This window comes from Clarias gariepinus, chromosome 18 (genome assembly GCF_024256425.1).
Source record: "Clarias gariepinus isolate MV-2021 ecotype Netherlands chromosome 18, CGAR_prim_01v2, whole genome shotgun sequence".
In the NCBI taxonomy this organism is placed as follows: Eukaryota; Metazoa; Chordata; class Actinopteri; order Siluriformes; family Clariidae; genus Clarias; species Clarias gariepinus.
The window spans coordinates 4,386,124-4,407,618 of record NC_071117.1 but is presented as its reverse complement, the minus strand read 5'-3'; the positions used below and the strand labels follow the sequence as shown (position 1 = coordinate 4,407,618).

Sequence of the window (21,495 nt, the reverse complement as noted above, 5' to 3'; positions counted from 1 at the left end):
GTGCTACATGCAACATAAACTTACAACATAAATTAACAGAGAAGCTAAACTAGCTAACCAAGAGGCCTAGTTAGCTGGCTAGCAGAGACAGGACAGATAGTCCTAACATAAATTACAACATAAATTAACAAAAACTAACTAACTAAGGAAGACTATCTACAGGTTTTACAGACAACAAGGTGCACGTGCAAATGTGCAAACGAGCATCAACAAAGTGACATTGTGACAATTGACATATCAGAACATAAAGAACATAAAATATGGTGTTGAGGTGGTAAACATAGCAGCAGGAATTGAGGAATTAGTGCAAAAAGTAATGAATATTGTGCAAAAGATATAAACCGTGAAGCATTTACAGTTTTGTGTGTACGATAGTTTGGTGGTGTAGGTCAGTGTGTCTGCGCTTGTGTTGATTAGTCAGTCCAGTCTCAATGTTTTGATGTATTAATGTTTTGATGTAGTTAATTGATAATGTTTGTGTGTGCATGTGTGCGTATGTGCGCGTGCGTGGCTGCTGGTGCTGCTCTCTCTCTCCTTTCCTTGCTCTCTCTCCCTCGCTCTCCCAGCTGCAGGAGGTCCCGCCCTGATTGAGCGTGCCGTGACGTGCGACGGGATTGGCTGGCCGTGGAGAAGCCCGCCCTTTTTAAGCTGGCTGGTGAAAGCCGGAAGCGCGTGTTGTTGGATTTTGGAGATGTGTATTGTGTTGGCTATTGAATGTAAAACTGTTGGGTCGCGCCAGTATTTTGTGAGTTGGGTGAAGTGTTGGTTTTCTTTTGTTTCAATCTTTGTTTTTGGTTTTGTTGTAAATATTGTAAATAGTTTTCTGTTTGTTTGTAGATACTTTTTTTTCTCTTTGGAAGCAGTAGGGGTTGGATGCCATTTTCTTTAAAACCCATTTTCTCCTGTTTTTGTGTTAGATAGGGAGTTAGGTTAGTTAATGTATTTTTGTTTATAGTTTTTTCTTTCGTATAGGTTAGTTAGCTTACGGGAGGAGATAGGGGGAGGGTTTTGTTTATTGTTTTGGCCTTGGCCCAACCCTGAAGCCAAGAGCTTCCTGTGTGTGTGTGTGTGTGTCTGTGTGTGTGTGTGTGTGTGTGTGTGTGTGTGTGTGTGTAAAAAGAAAAAGAAAAGACCATGCACACTATCCTGGTTGTGAAGGATTTCCTTTTTTTTATTTTATCTTTTGTTGCGGCCCTGAACCCTAGGCTAAGGGGTCGTAACAGTGTGTGTTTATCAGTTCAGTCCCTTGTTGTTGAGGACACGGATGGCTTGTGGAAAAAAGCTGTTGCACAGTCTGGATGTGTGTGCCCGAATGCTTCGGTACCTTTTTCCAGATGGCAGGAGTGTGAAGTGTGTGTGAGAGGGGTGTGTCCGATCAGCCACAATGCTGGTGGCTTTGCGGATGCAGCGTGTGGTGTAGATGTCTTCAATAGAGGGAAGAGAGACCCCGATGATCCTCTCCGCTGTCCTCACTATCCGCTGTATGGTTTTGCGGTCCGATATGGCACAATTCCCAAACCAGACAGTGATGCAGCCGCTCAGGATGCTCTCGATAGTCCCTCTATAGAGGGTGGCCAGGATCGGTGGTGAAAGCTGGGCCTTTCTCAGTCTTCTCAGAAAGAAGAGACGCTGTTGGGCTTTCTTGTGCAGGGAGCTGGTGTTGAGGGACCAGTTGAGGTCCTTCAGGTGAACACCCAGGAATTTGGTGTTTTCGACAATCTCCACAGAGGAGCCGTTGATGCTCAGCGGAGAATGGTCGCCTCGTATCCTCCTGAAGTCAACAACCATCTCCTTTGTCTTGTCAACATTCAGAGACAGGTTGTTGTTGTTACACCAGTCTGTTAGCCTCTGCACTTCCTCTCTGTACGCTGCTTATGAGACCCACTACGGTCATGTCATCAGCGAACTTAATGATGTGATTCGAACTGTGTGTTGCTACACAGTCGTGAGTCAGCAGTGTGAACAGCAGGGGACTGAGCACACAGCCTTGTGGGGCCCCAGTGCTCAGTGTTGTGGTGCTGGAGGTGCAGTTCCCGATCTGTACTGACTGAGGCCTTCCGGTCAAAAAGTCTAGGATCCAGTTGCAGAGGGAGGTGTTCGGGAAGTTGAGCCTGTTGGGCCTGATCAGTTGTTGGGGGATGATAGTGTTGAATGCTGAGCTGAAATCTATGTACAGCATTTGAACGTATGTGTCCTTGTCCAAGTGTGTGAGGGCAAGATGGAGTGTAGTGGAGATGGCATCGTCCGTTGAGCGGTTAGGACGGTACGCAAATTGCACTGGGTCCCGTGAGGGGGGCAGCAGGGTCTTGATGTGTCTCATGAAGAGCCGCTCGAAGCACTTCATGATGGTGGGTGTAAGTGCAACGGGACGGTAGTCATTGAGACAGGACACAGTAGACTTCTTGGGCACGGGGACGATGGTGGTAGCTTTGAAGCACGTGGGAACGACGGCGCTGCTCAGAGAGATGTTGAAGATGTCGGTGAGAACATCTGCCAGCTGTTTAGCACATTCTCTGAGCACCCTGCCTGGGATGTTGTCTGGTCCAGCAGCTTTATGTGGGTTGACTCTGCGTAGAGTTTTCCTCACCTCAGCTGTAGTGAGACACAGCACCTGGTCATTCGGAGAAGGGGTGGTCTTCCTCGCCGTCACAGGCAGGTGATGTCGTCCTGTAGTTTGTGATGGCCTGTAAGCCCTGCCACATGCGCTGTGTGTCGCTGCTGTCTATGAAGTGGTTGTGGATTCTCTGGGCGTGTGTGCGCTTTGCCTCTCTGATGGCCCGAGAAAGTTTGGCCTTTGCTTTTCTAAGGGCCACCTTGTCTCTCGCTCTAAAGGCAGAGTCTTGGGTCCTCAGAAGTGCACGCACCTCCGCAGTAATCCACGGTTTCTGATTGGAACATGAGATGATGTTCTTGGAGACAGTGACGTCATCGGTGCACTTGTTAATGTAGCTGGTCACTGATGACGTGTACTCCTCCAAGTCAGTGAAGTCGCCATAAGATGCAGCTTCTCTAAACATGTTCCAGTCAGTGTTTTCTTGAAACAGTCCTGAAGATCAGAGATGGCTCCTGCTGGCCAGGTTTTCACCTGCTTCAGAACCGGTTTTGAACGCCTGACGAGTGGTCTATATGCTGGAATTAGCATAACAGAGATGTGGTCTGAGTAGCCGAGGTGGGGGCGGGGCTCTGCCCGATATGCGCCGGGGATGTTTGTGTAAACAAGATCCAGTGTGTTTTCCCCTCTCGTTGCAAAGTCTACATACTGATGGAATCTAGGAAGCACTGACTTGAGATTTGCATGGTTGAAATCTCCAGCAACAATAAACAGTCCATCCGGGTGTGTATTTGTTCCCATAGCGCTTCCTTAGCATTAGCACTAGGTGGAATGTATACTCCGATAATGAAAACAGTGGTGAATTCCCGTGGTAAATAAAAAGGTATGCATCTAACAGTCACAAACTCCACTAGCAATGAGCAATAACTAGAAACTAGCACAAAGTTCTTGCACCATTTCGTGTTGATGTAAACACACAAGCCGCCAATGCGAGTCTTACCGCACAGAGCTGCATTTCTGTCAGCGCGAAACGAGGCTAGCCCGTCTAGCTGAATAGTGGCGTCCGGTACTCTGTCGCTGAGCCATGTCTCCGTGAAAACAAATACACAGCAGTCTCTAACCTCACGCTGTGTAGCCTGCTGTAGTCGGATGTAGTCCAGTTTATTGTCCAGGGAGCAGACGTTGGATAGGATAATGAACAGGAGAGCCGGCTGGCTAGGGTTTGTTTTTAGCCTAGCACAGGCTCCCGCCCACTTGGCATCAGGCAACGCAGAGGCTTTGAGGCCTGGTTCGCGCAGCAAGTCGAGGTCGCGTAGCTTTTCCCGCAGACTCGTACAAGACTGCCACAGACAATGATTTCAGAGTGGTGAAGGAGATGAAGCAGGACTACGGGAGAACTTTAGTAGCTTGTAGCAGAGACAAAGGATGATAACAGACTATAAAACATGATAAAATGGTGAATGTAAATGTGTCTCTAAACACCTTCTATGCTTGCTTTGAAGCTGCGGTTAAGGGCGCTAAGAATGCTATCAGTACTAGTAGTGTTAATGACAGCAGACAGAAACATGTTCCTCATCTTTAGAGCATGGCAATGAGGACAGCCTTTAGTTGGGTAAACACCAGGAAAGCAGGAGGTCTGGACTGCATTTTATTTGCACATTTATTGCACATGTAATGCATTTTATTATGGTGGGAGTGCGATACTGTGTATTAGCACATATTCATCACATAATATTTAACCTGTCATCTCATAAAAACTCTGAAAGATGTAAAGACAAAAACTTGTATCTTAGTAAGGACCCCTTTACTAGGTACGATACATGCTACTAAGTAATGCGATCTATTGTAAAAACAAGTGCTACTGATGTGTGGTTTGACACCCAAGACCCGCAAACATACCATCAGGTCAGGTAGATTCAGATCTTTACATCTGTAAAGAAAAGATTTCAGGTTGCAGGAGAGTCCATTTCAGAAAAGCTTGAAGTGAGATCATAAAAATAAGGGGATTGGTTCTGCATGTACTCTACACACACATGATACCCCTCTGTGCATGCCCAGCCATTTTGTTTAGAACTAACCATGCCCCTTACCCGGTATGTATTATGTGATGGCAGGCCACTCAGTGCAGGTGCTTCTTACACACACACACACACACACACACATTGCTCACACCCCGTAGGGTGTCCAACAATGGAGTGCAGCTAACAAGGGGGTGGGCCGTCAGAACTTACCTGGGCTGGATGCTGATCAGCAATCTTTTCAGCGCCCATGTAGCCTTTAAAAAAGCTCTCTCGCTTCCAGTCTGTGTAGTAACCATAATGCTATAACTTACACAAATCTTTTTTCTCCCTAGACACCAGTGCTTCTGCGGTCTGTTCCTCTAGGAGAAAGCTGCCCAGTCTCGCATGCGTTCTGCTGTCTCTGCTTAGAACCGCAGGTTGAGTGGGTCATCTGGGATGGGTATCTATCTATCTATTTTCAGTTTATTTACCATGTGGATAATCTTTGTAGTTAATCTATTTGAAAGAAACTGAAAAGAAACAGCTTAGTTTCCTCCCACAGTACAAAGACTTGCACATTATGTTAGTTGGTGTTACCAAATTCCACGTGTTGTGTGTGTGTAAGAGAGAGAGAGAAAGGTAGAGAGAGAGAGATTAAACTGAAATTTTTAATTACCCTGGAGATATCCAATCATTTTTATTATTTGTAAACTAGGTACGAAAGTAAATAATAAAATATTAACATTATAAAATAATATTACCTAAAATACCTTTTTCGTGAACCTTATCATTGCATGGAGACTTGGCCTACAAATCTTTTCAAAAACATATATTCTCGGTTTTATTCTAGCCAGTGAGAACAACACAAATCAGGATGAACCTGATATTTTCAAATCTGATTGGGTCCACTCACATATCTGATCCTAAATCATATCTCATATCTGAACCCCCTTGGAAATCTGTGGGCTGAGCTGAAGATGAGAGTGCACAGAGGATGGCACTAGGCCCCTGAATGATCTGGAGAGGTTCTGTAAAGCTCTTAAACATCATTAAATTTTACAGAAGAACTCTGCTGGGGTTTTATATGGTAAAAAGATTGTTTACAAAAGTAATCAACTGGGCCAGTCATTTAATGCACTGAAAATAAAGATGTCTTGATGATTTTTTTTTTTCTTGATGAAAATTTGTTTTATTTCAATTAAAGATTTTTTTCTCTTTCTTTTTCAGTGTACGATGAAGCTACTTCAGCCAAAGGTGAATTATTCCTAATTATTCCTGAATTATTCCCTTACCATTGGGGGGGTAAACAGGGGTGTCATGAATCTTACAAGTTTAAATTTACATTTAGGCATTTAGTTGTTTAGGTGTTAGTTCAAGTACTGGAGAAACAGATGCGTCTTAAGTCGTCGTTTAAAGATAGTCAAAGTCTCAGCTGTACGGACATCTAGAGGAAGTTCATTCCACCACCTAGGTGCCAGAACATAAAAGAGCCTGGATGAATGCCGCCCTCGATCCCTGAGAGATGGTGGGATGAGGTGACCAGTGCTGGAGGATCGAAGCGAACGTGGTGCAGTGCGTGGTGTGATTAGAGCAGAGAGGTAAGTGGGTGCTGGGCCATTTTTAGCTTTGTAGGCAAGCATCAGCATTTTGAATTTAATGCGGGCAGCTACAGGAAGCCAGTGCAGGGAGCGGAGGAGTGGGGTGGTGTGGGAGAACTTGGGAAGGTTAAAAACGAGACATGCTGCTGCATTCTGGATCAGTTGCAGAGGATGAATCATGGACAGAGGCAGGCCTGCCAGGAGTGAGTTGCAGTAGTCCAGTCTTGAAATAACAAGGGACTGAACAAGAAATGGGCAAATTCTTCTGATATTGTAAAGAAGAAATCTACAAGAGCGAGTAAGGTTAGCGATGTGTGGGGAAAATGACAGATGATTGTCCACGGTTACCCCAAGATTGCGGGCAGTAGTTGAAGGAGTAATTTGGTTGTTGTCCAGGGATATCACAAGGTCTTGACATGGGGATGGGTTATCTTGATAACTTATTAGTTATGGTTATATTTTGGTAGATTAAGTCTAAATGGTGAAGGGCTGGGTCTAGATTCTGATAGACACATTCAGGTGAAGTGTCTTTTTCTTGTGCTTGGACAGAAAGTACATATTGGTCCCTTTCACCATCTCTGTTTATCTGAAATGAAAAAAAAAGAAATCATTAAATCCTTGTACCTAAAATTATTGTTTAAGTAACGCCTGAACAAAACAGTGGCATGTACCTTTCTGAGAGATTGTGTCGCTGCTTTAGAGCCTGCAGAAGGATGAGAAGGGCAATTAAGTTTGGTTTAATTTAAATGATGTACACAGGACAATCTCTGAGTATTGACAGTGAAGATTTGTGTTTTGTTTTTTGTCTACTTTAATATATTGCTTGATCTGAAATAAAGCACTATGATTATAACAAAAACCTTAACTTTAAATTAAATCCACACTTTTAAATTTACAGATATGTACAGTTGTTCAGCTCTAAATGCTGAAAGTTCTAGTTAAAGAGACAGAACTGTACCTCAACTAACAAGCACCAGCACTAAATAGAAGTCTTAACATGGAATACAAGGCTGTGTAAGACACATTACTGTAGCCCATTTAGAAGTTAAAACATGATGATGAATGAATCAAAAACATATATTTAAAAGGGATGTTACCTTGATGTTTTCTTTTGCAGTAGATTCCTATAATCACAGCAACAATGAAGAACACTGCACCTCCACCCATCACAATGTGGCCAGGTTTACCTGGAATATCCGTACAGGAAATTAGTGTATAACACATAAACATAATGGATTAAGTCAAGATTATTTACTTGTTTATTTATGTATTTGTTTAAATGGAATTTTATAACTTTATTTTTTATTTTCTTATCCCTCATGTTGTGTTCTGGTCAAATCTGACTGATTTACATGTTTCCTCTCTAAAAAACTACAGTTAATTACATTGCTTGTCATGAGGTTCCATGACTTTGTTCACACATTTAAAAACTAAATAATGGTATAAGTTATATGCAACTTTTATACAATCATGGTTCCCTTTCAAAGGCTACACTCGATGCTGCGTGAAAACGGTATGGGAACATCTTGTGATGTTGCCGGTTGTGAAGCATGTGTGTACCAAACACGCCAAATTTTTGGCTTTTATAACCTCGGTCAGGTGACGTCATCTGATAGGACGCACCTGCAGGTTATAAATAGGAGTGAACCGGAAACATTCCTCAGATTCTTGTCTTCACCTAGTTGTAAGCGTGTGTGTCTAACCAGCAAAATAAGTGTTTAACTCACCAATAATGAGTTTAAATGAGATGTCCCTCCGTGTGTATAATCCATATCGGAGGGCGATCTCTACACTTTACTGCTTCGATTAAGTGCTACGCGCGCGCCTCGCATTCCGAGCCGCCGCGCATTCCTGGGGCTTAAACTCGTGCATCCGGCAGAGCAGTGAGAGACGGATTTAAAACTCCTTTCTTTCGCGTTCTCATCGGATCGGGAAATCCCTCTGTCCGCTCGCAAGCGCGCGCTGCGCTTCTTGTGAATGGGCAAGGATAAACATCCTCTCTTGCTTCCGCGGAGATGGTAATAGCCTCTAAGCACTTAAAAATAAATAAATAAAAACATAGACGGCAGGTTCTGTCGGGTGGCCGGGGGCGGAGCCTTAACGACGCTCTCTCCCCTTTTCTTAGCAATCTCCATATGAACTAACCCTTTCATGGAGTAAGCTGTATTCATCCCGTGTTTTCCTGCCATCAACTTATTTATTTATTTAAATATAATTGAGGTAGAAACGCGGAGTTATATGATGACACCCAGATAGAAGAGACGCTTCCAGGCTATCTCTCTTCTGGGACATCATCCTTCCTGAAAAGCTATTACTTCCTTTCAAGCTGTGTAGACTTTTTATCTTCCCTGGAGGGAAAAGCTTTTCAGGCAGCAGGTCAGGTTGGCGCATTGCACACCATGGCGGTTTTGCACACCTACCAGGCTGACCTGCTGAGAGACTTGAGTACTGGCGGGGCTCTGCAAGGTAAGGCGTATTGGATTTACGCCGGGCCACAGACTTGTCTCTTCGTGCAACAAAGCAGACGGCTTGTGCTAACGGCCGTTTTATGGCTGCTATGGTCTCCGCACTTGTGAGAGGCACTTGTGAGAGGCCCTTGTGGTTGAATCTCAGGGGCATTAAGGAGAAGGATCGTGTATTCCTCCTCGATGCCTCATCTCGCCTCCCGGCCTACTTGGCGATGTCGTTATCTTGGTCGCCACTAGGTTCATGAGGCGAAGTTATATAACAAGCCTTCGGGAAATTCCTTCCCTGCCTTGCTCAAGAGTTGGGACTGTCGGCCACCCAGTCTCGACCGGGTCTGACTGTTGCGAGGCATGTAACACACAAGGAGAGTGTTTTTGAGCTGGGCACCCCCTCGCAAGATTGGGGTGCATCACGCAATCCGCCTCAAAAGAGGTCAGACTGGCATATTGTCTTCACAAAGAAGCCCTGAGGTTCATGTGCCCAGGACCGTGGGGGTGGCCCCCCAATGGGGAGAGGCACGCAGAATTCCTTTTAAAGAATGAAGTGTTCTCCCTGGCACCCCCAAGAGGTTGGTGTTCTTGCTCCGCCACCACTGGTGTTTCGGGCAACTCCAGTCTCCAAAACTACAGGATTCAGTTCTCACATCACCCTCCGCGTTCCAATGGCTTGGTCTCCACTTCCATGAAACCAGAAAGTGCAAGAGGAACGGGGGGCTGCGTCCAATTTTTTAGATTTTGCGGGCTTTACCGCTATCTAAAAATAAATCAATGGAAATATATTCCTGAGGTTCGCTTTCGGGGGCGAAGCTTACCAGTATCGGGTCCTTCCATTTGGTCTAGCTTTTTCACTCGCACATACACAAAATACATGGATGTAGTTCTGGCTCTTACGACTCCAGAGCATCCGTATTGAATTACATGACTGGCTGGCCCAGTCTCAGTAGCTAGCGCTTCGACATCAGCATGTCCTTCTAGCTAATCTTTGTTTTCTAGGATTGAGATCCAATGCCATGAAAGCATGCTCTTTCCTGTTTAGAGGACCACATTTTTGGGTGTCACATGGAATTTGAGCGTAAGCGGGCACAGCTGTCCCCCGCTCGTGTCGAATCCATTCTCAACACCGTCAAGGAAATCAAGCTAGACCAGAAAGTGACCATCACTTTCAGAGATCTTAGCTCTCATGGCAGCTGTATCCACGGTGACACCTTTGGACCTTCTGCACATGAGAGCATTTCAGTTGTGGCTAAGAACCAGGGGATTTTACTCTGGGGCCAATCCCCAATAAGGGCTACGCGCCAGGTGCTTTGTACCCTTCCTATGTGGTTTAGACCCCGGTTTCTGACTCTGGGTCCCACTCTAAGTTCGTCTTGTCGTCGCAGATGCTAACGACAGACGCTTCCCTCATGGGCTGGGGTGCGGTCTTAAATGACCGTCCAGCCCAAGGGAGCTGGAGGGGCCATCTTTTTGCGCGACACATCAACTGCCTCAAAATCATGGCTCTATTTCAGGCCCTAAAGCACTTCCTCCAGCAGTTGAGACTACCATGTCCTAGTGCGGGTGGACAACACTATGGCAGTCTTATATATTAATCGCCAGGGCGGACTGTGCTCGCGCCGCTAAATAGCTAGCGCACCAGATTCCTGTCCCTCAGGGCAATTTACATTCTGGGAAAATTTCATGTAGCGGAGGTGGACCTCTTTGCCTCGCAAGATCAGCAAATGTCTCTTTTACTACTCTCTGACTGAAGTCAAGCTGGTCTTCCAGCCAGCGAAATTAAGACTATTCTAAGTACTAGGACTGCCTCCCCTCAAATAGAATGTATTCCAAAGTTGGTGCATGACGAAGCAGGTAGACCCAGTCCACTGCCGAATGCTTTCAGTGCTGGAGTATCTGCAGAAAAAATTTGTCCTTTGGCTTGTGCCCCTTGTTGAACCACTAGAGTCAGCGCCTCAGGTTTCTGACCCTTAAGATGGTTTTTCTAAATGGTGTTACCTCTCTAAGAGGATCGGACATCCCTATTGTTTTTGAAGCCTTCTGTCCTCCGCCTTTACAGCTTCGGAGCAGGAGAGACTTCACTCACTGTGTCTAGTACGTGCTCTTCAGATTCACGTCCACCGCATCAGCCAGTGGCATAAGTCAGAGCAGCTTTTACATGTTTCGGGGCCACAAGCTGCGTGAGAGATGCTATTGCCCTCTCCTATGAGGCCCGTGGGCTCACTTTGCCTCTAGGAATCAGGGCTCATTCAACCAGGGGAATAGCCTCATCAATTGCACTAGCAAGAGGTATTCCCTTGCAGCAAGTATGTGACGCGGAGGGTTGGTCCTCTCCGCACACATTTGCCAACATGCATCCTATTGTTTTGAAGCCTTCTGTCCTCCGCCTTTACAGCTTCGGAGCAGGAAAGACTTCACTTACTGTGTCCAGTACGTGCTCTTCAGATTTACGTCCACAGCATCAGCTAGTGGCGTAAGTCAGAGCAGCTTTTACATGGTCTGGGGCCGCAACGGGGGGTGGCCCCCACTACACTGGGCTATTGCCCCCTCCTATGAGGCGCGTGGGCTCACTTTGCCTCTAGGAATCAGGGCTCATTCAACCAGGGGGATCGCCTCATCTATTGCACTAGCAAGAGGTATTCCCCTGCAGCAAGTGTGTGACACGGAGGGTTGTCCTCTCCACACACATTTATTACATTTATAGTTTGGATGTTCATGCCGCAGTGCGGCGGCGTTGGTACTCTCGTTCCCATAGCGTTTTCACGCAGCATCGAGTGTAGCCTTTGAAAGGGAACGTCTCGGGTTACTTTGCTGTAACCCTGTTCCCTGAAAAGGCTGCCTATGTGACCGGACGTCCGTTTAGACAAATCAATCTGAGGAATGTTTCCGGTTCACTCCTATTTATAACTTGCAGGTGCGTCCTATCAGATGACGTCACCTGACCGAGGTTATAAAAGCCAAAAATTTGGCGTGTTTGGTACACACATGCTTCACAACTGGCAACATGACAAGATGTTCCCATAGCGTTTTCACGCACCATCTCGTTCCTGCCTTTTCAGGGAACAGGGTTACAGCAAAGTACGAAACGTTTTTGCAGCTTTTGATGAGTTACAGAGTGCAATTCTCATCAGTATAGATCAACACCCTCCTGACTGGATTTTTAAATAGTGATGGTGCAACTCTAAGAAAAAACCTTCACATATTTATCTATCCAGTGTTCCAAGTTCTGCTCTCAGTAACCTACTTCTGTTCATTTGTAGCTGTCTTTTATTTGTATATTACCTATTAAAGTAGTAAGAGAATAATGCCATTAATTATAGGTAGGTATTTGTTTCTCTCGTCTACAGGATAATGCATGTGCAACAGGCAATTTTAGTTAAGTGCAAAATGACACTTTAATCAGTGACTTTACAGGGTGTTTCAAAAGAGATGGCAAAATGTCTCTGATGTCCTCTAGTGGTTTGCAGCCATAAAACACATTCACACATTTTTTTTTTTTTTTTTTAGGAATATTGTTCAGTCATATTAATAAGATTGGTTGACCACAATTCCTTAATGACCAGGATACATGTTGAAGTATGTTGCACATTTTGAAAATAGATTATGAAACTGATAAAACAAGAAGATTTCAGCATGAGTGCTTACATGTTGACATAATTACAGAATAATGTACATTTGTCTGTGTGATCCAAGATAACACTAGAGGAGATTAACTGGTCTCTCGTTTTTGAAAGAAGCCCACAATATGAGCAGAGACTAATAGAGCATTTCCTCATTCAGATTCAGATGACCACCCCATATGTATTTAACATTATCACACACTGCATATTTGCTCTCTCATTTTCATAAACAGAGGTCGGGATTATTGATGAAAATAATGTGTTTATATATTAATTCATAACCTGCTCAGAATATATATATATATATATATATATATATATATATATATATATATATATATATATATATACTCTGAGCAGGTTATGAATTAATATATAAACACATTATATTCATCAATAATCCCGACAATACATATAGTGGAACCTCAGATTGCGAGTAACACGGTTTGCGAGCCCTCACGAAGATGAGCAAAATTATTACTATTTACAAATTTTGCCTTGATAAACGAGTATCATGTGATGACACGCATGCGCTTTTTTTTTGCCGCTGATCGTCACATGATCACAACTGAGCCAATGGATCTTCTCTTTCACGCGCACGCTGTGGAATTGTGAGTAATTGCCTTGCATGCTCGCTCTCAGTGTGCATGCGCTACTCATATAGTCAACATCCGTGCACGCATGTACTGTTTACTTTAACACTGTAGTTTAATAGTTAAGATAATGTGTTCGAACATGTGACTGATGTGCAATTCAATTCTCAAATTGTTCATGAGGATATATATATATACATACTGTGAAAAGAGAAAAGATAGAGTGAGATACAGCATCAAGACAAAAATAGGAAATGACATGCTTGTTGAAAACTAGAAAATAAGAATAATAAAAAATACAATGATAATGACAAAAAACATACTTGATGCATTATTAAAGCTTTATCTTTATTGACAACCTAGTAAAATCTGACTAAAAATGTCAGAATTGGCTTTAAGAATCACTTGTAGATTTTTAACACTTCCCTTTTACAGAGAATCTTCAGCTTGTTACATACGAGGGGGAAAGTGTTTGATGTCCGGTCCATCAAGTGCTTCTCACAGAAACAGGATAAATAATGTTAAATACTGGGCTGGTATAGACCAGAGGATTATTTAATTGTAAATTGTGTTATTTTGTTATTATTGTGTTTATTAATTATCCTCTAGAAATATGTAACTAATATAACTGTTATATTTAATTATATTTTTACTTCTATTTATTGCTATTTTTCTTAATTTTTCTTTCTTTTTTTTCCTTGTCTAATCTAATTTCTTCTTTTTTTGGTAAATTAATCAAAGCAAGCAAAACATTTTCCCTCTGGGATTAATAAAGTTCTCTAGACGGTCGAACCTAGCCCATACCGATACCGGTTACAGTGCTATATTACCCCTTACATTATTATTCCCCATTTTATAAAAAAGAAATATAAACAAGTTCATGAATATTTCATCATTCTACTCTGCATACTTAATCTTACTTTATAATATTGTGTTAAACAAAAGTAAAATCAGACATGTACAGCAAATTTTCATACACGTTTATGGCATACTTTTTAAATCCACTCTGGTGTTATAGAAAGTTAAAGTAAACCTACTGACCAATCAGCACTATAGCACAACAAACTCTAATGTAATGTTAGACGCAAATTAAAAATAGCTCAGAATTATTAGCATTCTGAAGTAGGCTAACTAGTGATATCTATCTATTTTTGTTAACAGTAGCATATTCACTTGGATCTGATCAATTAGACATGGTGTCAAAACTCACTGCTGCATACATTGAACTTTCATCAAATTTCTCGACTGTTGGCGGAGCAACACCAGCTAGTGAATCAGGTGGAACTGTGTTTAATCCAGTGTTGGAATAAATCTCAGACGGGATTGAGGGAGGCAGAGCAGTGGAGTAAAGTGTGTTAGAAAGACATCTGCTGTCTTCAGTCTCCTCAAAATCATAGATAGGACATGGAACCTGACCAGAGGAAGAGAAAAAAAAGTGTGAAGTGTGTACAAAACATAAAAATGCATTCCTGTAAAATATTAAGCACTTAATAGTTAAGATTGTAGATACAGTCTAAGTCTGGTATAGATTTGTTTTTATTCAATTTGTCATAAGTTTGGTGGCATGCATTGGCGTATTGGTTATCACTGTGGCTTCACACCTCTAGGGTTAAGGGTTCAAGTCCAGGCTTTAAGTCTCTGTGTGTGTGTGTGTGTGTGTGTGTGTGTGTGTGCAGAGTTTTAATATAGTCTCCCTTCTTTGTGGCTTTCCTGTATATCCCCGTTTGGACCTGGGGTCATTTTGGAGGGTCACCCAGGACACACCATCCCTGGAGCGGATAAGGATAAGGGCCTTGCTTAAGGACTTGACAGTCTGTGACAGCACCATGTACAGTAGATGGTGGCTCAACAGTTGCAGCATGGTGGTGCTGGGGCTTAAATTTCCAACCCACCATCAGTAACCCAGAGCCTTAACCACCTGAGTCACTCAATTTGAATTAACTACAGTCCCTCCACTCAATATCCGCATTCTCAGGTAGAGAATCCAACCAGGCAGAAACGATGACATATGTCTCTTGTCACATGAAAATTAATTATAAAATAATGCTTGTTAATATATTTGCACTTAATAAAACTGACTTGCGTTTACATTCATGGTCCCAGTCCATCCTGTTTTACAGATAATCAGCAGGCTTTCAGAGGTCAAACATAATGTGGTCTTCTGCTGTTGTAGCCCCTCCTCATCAAGGTTTGATGTTTTGTCTGTGCTGAGATGCAGGTTGTAAAGGATGAATGTGAGAGTTACTATAGACTTCCTGTCAGCTTTATTACAAAGGGGTGTTTCCTTGTTTTATAGACAGTACATGTTTGTCTTTGGTCTAGGTAAATGTCAGACCTACCAAGACCAGTTTCATTATTAAGTTCAGTCCTCCCTGTGGCACACTGGAAATATAATTGCTTTTTAACTTGTGTGCTTTGTCTCGAGTCCTGAATTTGAATTCCGAAAGAGTGGATAAACCCATTGTTATTGTCCAATGTGTAAAACACGTGGTGTCAAATCAAAAAATACAAAAAAAAGTATTTGACCTAAAACATAACAAGCATTTTGTTTATAATTCACCTTCACACGTACAAATTGTAACAGAAACTCAGCTATTGCAAGTGTTTGTTTTAGTCCAGTGATGATCAAGGTTACGCCTGGAGAGTCAGTGTGCAGCACAGTTTAGGGATTGTTTTGCTCAAACACGAATGTAAAAACTCATCTGTTAATTGCTGGGGTTTGTGGGTTTGATTACATTCATCAGTACTGGATTTAAACATGTGTCTATTCACCACACTGTTTCTGTAGGTTGTTGACCCCAAAGAAGATTTTGGACAAACGCAACTTACCATATGGAGAGCTGAGGAACTTTGTGCAGGTTGGCCAGGAGAGGAGGCTGAGAGTGGGGGAGAAAACACATTTAACCATTTTACATTAAGGCTAAATGACAAATTTAAATATAAACACAAACAACAATAATAATAATAATAATTTTCATGGGCTTTTTCCCTTTCTCACATCTTTCCCTTTTCCTCTTTCCCTTTCTCATGTCGCCACATCAGATCATTTGATCCATAAGTTACTGCCACAGGAACCGGATGTCCTTTCTGCCATAACTCACAATTTTCCCCAGATGTGGGACTGGCACTGAGAGCACCCTGCATCTGGGCATACAGTAGGGTTAAGTGCCCTAACAAAAGCAACCTGGTGGTGGCAGGGATTAGGCCCTGGACCCTCTGATAAGCAACCCACTGGTGTCACTGGTTCCTTCAATTAAAACTCCATTTTAAATTGTGGACAGGACAGGATGTGAGTTTTACTTCCTCAACTTTTTCAAGAAATATCCAGAAGCCAGTAGTTTATCTACTCATCCGCCTAACTGGTGTATTATCTTGTTAGCTAATAATTATGCTTGAAATAGAAATGCCTGGTAGATGTTCACTTTGTAAGTTCACAGCTCTAAAGAAACTTCTTCATAATTTCATCGGTAATATCTGTCAGGCATGCTTTCAATTAGCTGAGAAGCTAGTTAATTTTGCGTAACTAACAAATATAGCTTATTTGTCTTTTTTTGTAGTTTTTTTGTTGCTAGACTCAGTAACGTTATGTGGCAATAAAAATGAAGTCAGCTGACCACCTGAATGTACTAAATCACCAGGTTATCACATCTATGGAGGGTTTATTCCCTGATGGCACCCGCCATATTCCAGGACTTAGAGTGTGAAAGGGAGGATTTGGGAGTGTGAGGAATTATTTTCACACATGAACCAGAATCCTGAGATGATGAGAGATGGGCGCTGAATGCATGGGTGTTTAAACAATGCCATGGCAGACAGTGGCTGTGAAAGAAAAAGGTGGCCCAGGAAGATTTTAGTGTTTAGACGTTTTTGGCTATGCAGTGTTATGTTGTGAGTAAAAAGAAATAACTTGTACTTTTAGATTTCCATGGTAATGAAATGTGTTTAAGGATCTGTAGCACATGAGATCAGATTGATTTTATTTTGTACTTTAAAGTCAGAATGTCACAAAAGACAAGTGCACAATGTCTGTTGAATCTAATTTGTCCACAGGCAGTCTATTATACATCTTTATACATTTATTATACCAACAATTTATTAGTTATTTCATACCTGTCATCATGTTCCAGTGACAACCTCAAACATTTTACCTGCTTTACATTTTCACCCTCACACATGGACATCTTTAGACTTTTCTCTTTATTTGTTAACACTTTAAAGTGTTGTGTAAATGAAACTATATATGTGTGTGTGTGTGTGTGTGTGTGTGTGTGTGTGTGTGTGTGTGTTTATAGTACCTTGGGTCTTGTCTTTTCTCTGTAGAATGACAGTGAGTACAAGGGCAATGAGAACCAGCACCAGAATCACAGACACACTAATGACGACTGTAAGAGTTGGAAATCCTGGAAGAGAGACATCATCATACTGTGTAATCTAAATTAAACTCATGTTCTGATCATTTAGATCTCTTGGTTTTATTTGAAAGAGGGCTACGGTTATCTTTACCAGCTGCAGTTTATAACATTGTTGTTCTTTAGTCTTTTCCCAAATGTAATCAATAATTCTATAATTCTTAAATATGCTTTTTTTATGCATATCGAAATAGATCACAGCTGGCAAGTGAAATACAGACAGATGAAGAAACACACTGCTATAACAGACTACAGAGAGAGAAGCAGTGCTGCGAGGTTCTACTGGTGTAACAGTAATGGAACAGTTCTACAGTATGAGTACATGACCACAGTGTTACACCAATACCTGATGATACTGATGCGTCCCTAATGACATTGTTCTGCAGTGTACAGGACCACAGTCAGTCAAACACCAGGGTCACATTCAAACAGACTAAACACTGCATGAGTTAAACAAAGTTTATGGGGAATGTTTTCAAACCACTGAAACTGGAAATGTAGAAACCAGACCTGCTCAGACAGACCAGACTGAGGGAGGTGTAGGTGAACTATGTGTAGATTTAACCTGAATAAATACCACACATGTGGAAGTACAATAATAGGTAGGAATGTCACTGGAGCTGCAGTTTTAACCTCCTTCAGCAGACTGAGCACCAGGACAGAGACCATATTATTATTATTATTATTATTATTATTATTATTATGCAAAAAATCTGCAATGTAAAGTAGATGAGGATAATGTAGATGTAGAAAAATGCTCATGAAAAGATGTGAGGTGTTATTTGTTTCAATTTAGCACCAAATGTTTGGTTAATTATTTGATCAAAATGGTTTGATCTGTGTTCACTTCCTGGTGTAGATGAGAAAAAAAATAATCCTGTAGAAAACAAAGAACACATGATATTGTACGAACCCTGAGATGGGCGAGCGGTGGTTGAGAAGGTAACATCAGTTTGTGGATTAGCTGAAATAAAAATATACGACATGATGAATGATGTAAGAGAAATGTGATGGAGAGGAAAAACAAGAAGTTCATACCTAATGATGAGTGTGTTCTCTCAGCATGTACTGATGTACTCAGGGAGTGTGTTGAAGTGGAGTGTGTGGTGTGTGAGACAGTAGTCATAGCAGGAACTTCTGAAAGAATGGAATGGAATGGAAGCAGGTCGTTTTATGTTCCAGATTAACATTATCTGGATTAAAGACCCTGGTATTGAGTCTAATTTATCAGTCTTTTAGTTCACAAATGTAATGAACGAGGTCTGTTCTACATTGCACATGGAGCTTTACCAGTCGTTCTCAATCACAATATGTTAACCAATAAATTAATGTGTGATATTTTTTTACTCTCCTCTGTGTAACACTCACCTGGTTTAACCAGCAGTAGAATCTCTGTGTATTTATCAGGTCCTATCTGATCTATCCCACACCAGTAAATTCCTTCATCCTCTGGTCTCAGATCAGTGATGTTGACGGTGAAGACTTTGGCTGTTGTGTCGTCATACAGAGAGAATCTGGAGTCTTTATCAGGAGATCCAGACTGAACAGGAACGTCTTTAAGGTCCCAGCTGGAAAAAGTGGAACATTCACCTCTGCAGAGATACTTGTTGTTCTTTTTATATCCAGATGTGTAGTTACATTTAATCTGAACTGATCGTCCTCTGTATCCAGTTACTGTAGTTACAGCATCAGTACCAGCTGGAGAATAATATACAGTGGAATGAAATATGATCCAGAACCATGGTGTAACATATAAGACATAAGAATAAGTCTGTATCAAAATATTGTGTGTGTGTGTGTGTGTGTGTGTGTGTGTGTGTGTGTGGGTGTGTGTGTGTGTGTAAGCTTCAAATGTGTCCTTCAAAGGATGCGGCCCAGAATTGAGACACACTGCATGTGTACCTTTTCCTCTAGATTCTGGGCTACTACATAACTAAAATTGTATTTTATTTATTTTATTTTATTTTATTTTTGAATGTTTTCCTTTCTACCCCTGACTGTGGGGATTTCTAGTGGGACTGCGGCTATATTGGTCACTTATTTATTTATTTATTTGTTTATGTCAGAAGTCTTTATTTGTACATTTTAAATAGTTTCTTTATTATTCTCATTTAACAGATAAAAATAAACAAGTGTGATGGGAAAATTTTAGTTTTGCTCTCTCCTCAGCAAAAACCAATACAGGTATTTAAACAAGAAATATTAATATTTAAAAAAATCCTCCACGTCCTACAACAGGACTATCTGCTCTCGGCTAGACTCGATAGAAAACACTAAACTCACATTCTGTGTTGAACAACAGGAAGAAGAGAGATGAGACTGCAGGCCGACTGCACTGATAAAGCATTAGTCCTGATCTTTAAACACATAACCTGTAGTTAAGGACTGTTGTTCAGCTCATATACAGATACACAAACTCTTCAAAGTCAATTTTACACTGAAAATCAGTAGAGATAATGTTCCCATGTGTAGGTGACTTGAACATGTAGGTTTCCTCATGCAGTAAGTGAAGTGGAAGCTCCTCTGTGTGCTTCTGAAGATAACCAGGAGCTCTCAGCACCCCTGAGAACTTCACTACTTTAAACACTGGAACCTCTCTATAAAAGTTCTGTGCTAAATGTCCATCAGTGCAAAGCTTTAATGTGACACTGATACTGAACACTGAGACTGATGAGGATTTGGAAGTGTTTGTACTTACCTAGAATCAGGCAGAAGGTGAAGATGAGGACCATCTCCATTCTACATCCAGACTCACAAACTCCTCAGATAATAATAATTAATAATGTTCTGTTAGTTATCGTACACACACTCACTGTCTCTGTCTCTGTAACTGTACAGGGTGTATTTTTGTGATGTTAGAAAAAATGAACACTTGGTCACTTCCACTTTTTCAGCCAGTGACAGAAAAACTCTCAGGAAGTGTGTGCGTGCGCGCCTGCGTGTGTGTGTGTGTGTGAGTGTTTTAAGCTCAGCTGCTATAAAACCTTTTTCTGTTCTGTTGGTAATGTTATAAGCAGTAAGCTTGTGTTCTTGCACTGTAAACTATAATTCAAAAGCTAGAGTTTATATGTTGTTCTATCAACCTTTAAGATGAGAGTCTGTAATATCTGAGTGATCTAGATCCACTCTATTAGGAAAGAATAGAATAGAATAGAATAGAATAGAATAGAACTATCATGAGTGAATACTGTAATGTTCCCTAAGAAAGAATAGAAACAAATGTGTGTAATAAGAAGCATAAAGAGGGAGACTAGGGCAGGGTTTGACCTGTACCTCTGCATGCTCATACACCTGAAACATTTGAGTTCAGTAACTTCTGGACTTATACAAGGTGACACAGAATAACGGGAATCTTTTCTTGTAGGGAATCTCAACACTATCAATAAAATGTATTTCTTTTATCACTTCTAGTTTTATTGAATTGTAAAAAAGTTCCTTTTTTTTGTGTAAGTGCTGTAACCCAATGAGACCAGCCATGATGCAGGGCCTGGGACAGGGACAGGGAGAGGACACTGTTGCCCCTTTTATTATAATGATTCCTGTGTAGTTGTCCCTGGTCTGACATCGACATCGACCAATGGAAGGTCATGGATGGTTTCTAACTAAAAGAAGTACATGAGCTCTTGTTACATGTTCAAAGACATAAAGGTTTCCCTCTGATTATTCAGCAGCCAGTAAACACTTTGCAATGTGGAAAGGTTTTTATAAATATTACTTTAGTCTGTGAAACTGAACAAAGCACTTCACACATGTTTATGGGATTAAAGTAACAGGTAAAAGGAGAGGTGTGGTCACCTTGAACGAGATGAGTTAGGCGAAAATGAGGAGTGTATGGCTCAGGCGCTCTACCATACTGTGATACACACCAGCACATCATGGAGAGAGACTACATTACACCTCCGTAAGACTTGGGTGAGATATACACGATTGTGAGTATGATGTGGAGATGCATTTTGATAATATTTTATTTTTTTCATCAACTTTTGAATGATCCAGTTTAGAGTAGAACACATTTCCACTATGCATACTTTCTAGACATGGATACATTACTGTTGTTAAATATTCTGATGAGATATGTGATGGTAATGAATCTAACCTTATTAATGTATTTGTGTTGAAGAATATGATTATGGAAAGTTATGTACCTCAATAATGTGTCTCTTAATACATTATTGAATGTTTTATGAAGAATTTCCTAATTAAAGTTAAGGGATTGCAAGTTTGTTTAGCTTTAATTTCTTACATTCACAGTGATTAAAAAGTGA

General features: G+C 41.5%; 1 protein-coding gene and 1 long non-coding RNA gene across 2 annotated transcripts; both read right to left on the bottom strand.

Moving 5' to 3' along the window:
• Window positions 1-13,300: 13,300 nt before the first annotated feature.
• On the bottom strand, window positions 13,301-15,698 carry LOC128506869 (uncharacterized). Its single transcript, XR_008355757.1, has 3 exons — window positions 15,651-15,698; window positions 13,475-14,232; window positions 13,301-13,424 (listed from the first exon to the last, which is right to left on the bottom strand). It is a non-coding gene; the product is annotated as an uncharacterized LOC128506869 (long non-coding RNA).
• Window positions 15,699-17,790: 2,092 nt separating this feature from the next.
• LOC128506984 (CMRF35-like molecule 3) lies at window positions 17,791-19,968 on the bottom strand. Its single transcript, XM_053477601.1, has 4 exons — window positions 19,929-19,968; window positions 18,599-18,928; window positions 18,269-18,367; window positions 17,791-17,795 (listed from the first exon to the last, which is right to left on the bottom strand). The coding sequence occupies exons 1-4, from the start codon at window positions 19,966-19,968 to the stop codon at window positions 17,791-17,793; spliced, it is 474 nt and encodes a 157-aa protein (XP_053333576.1).
• Window positions 19,969-21,495: the final 1,527 nt, after the last annotated feature.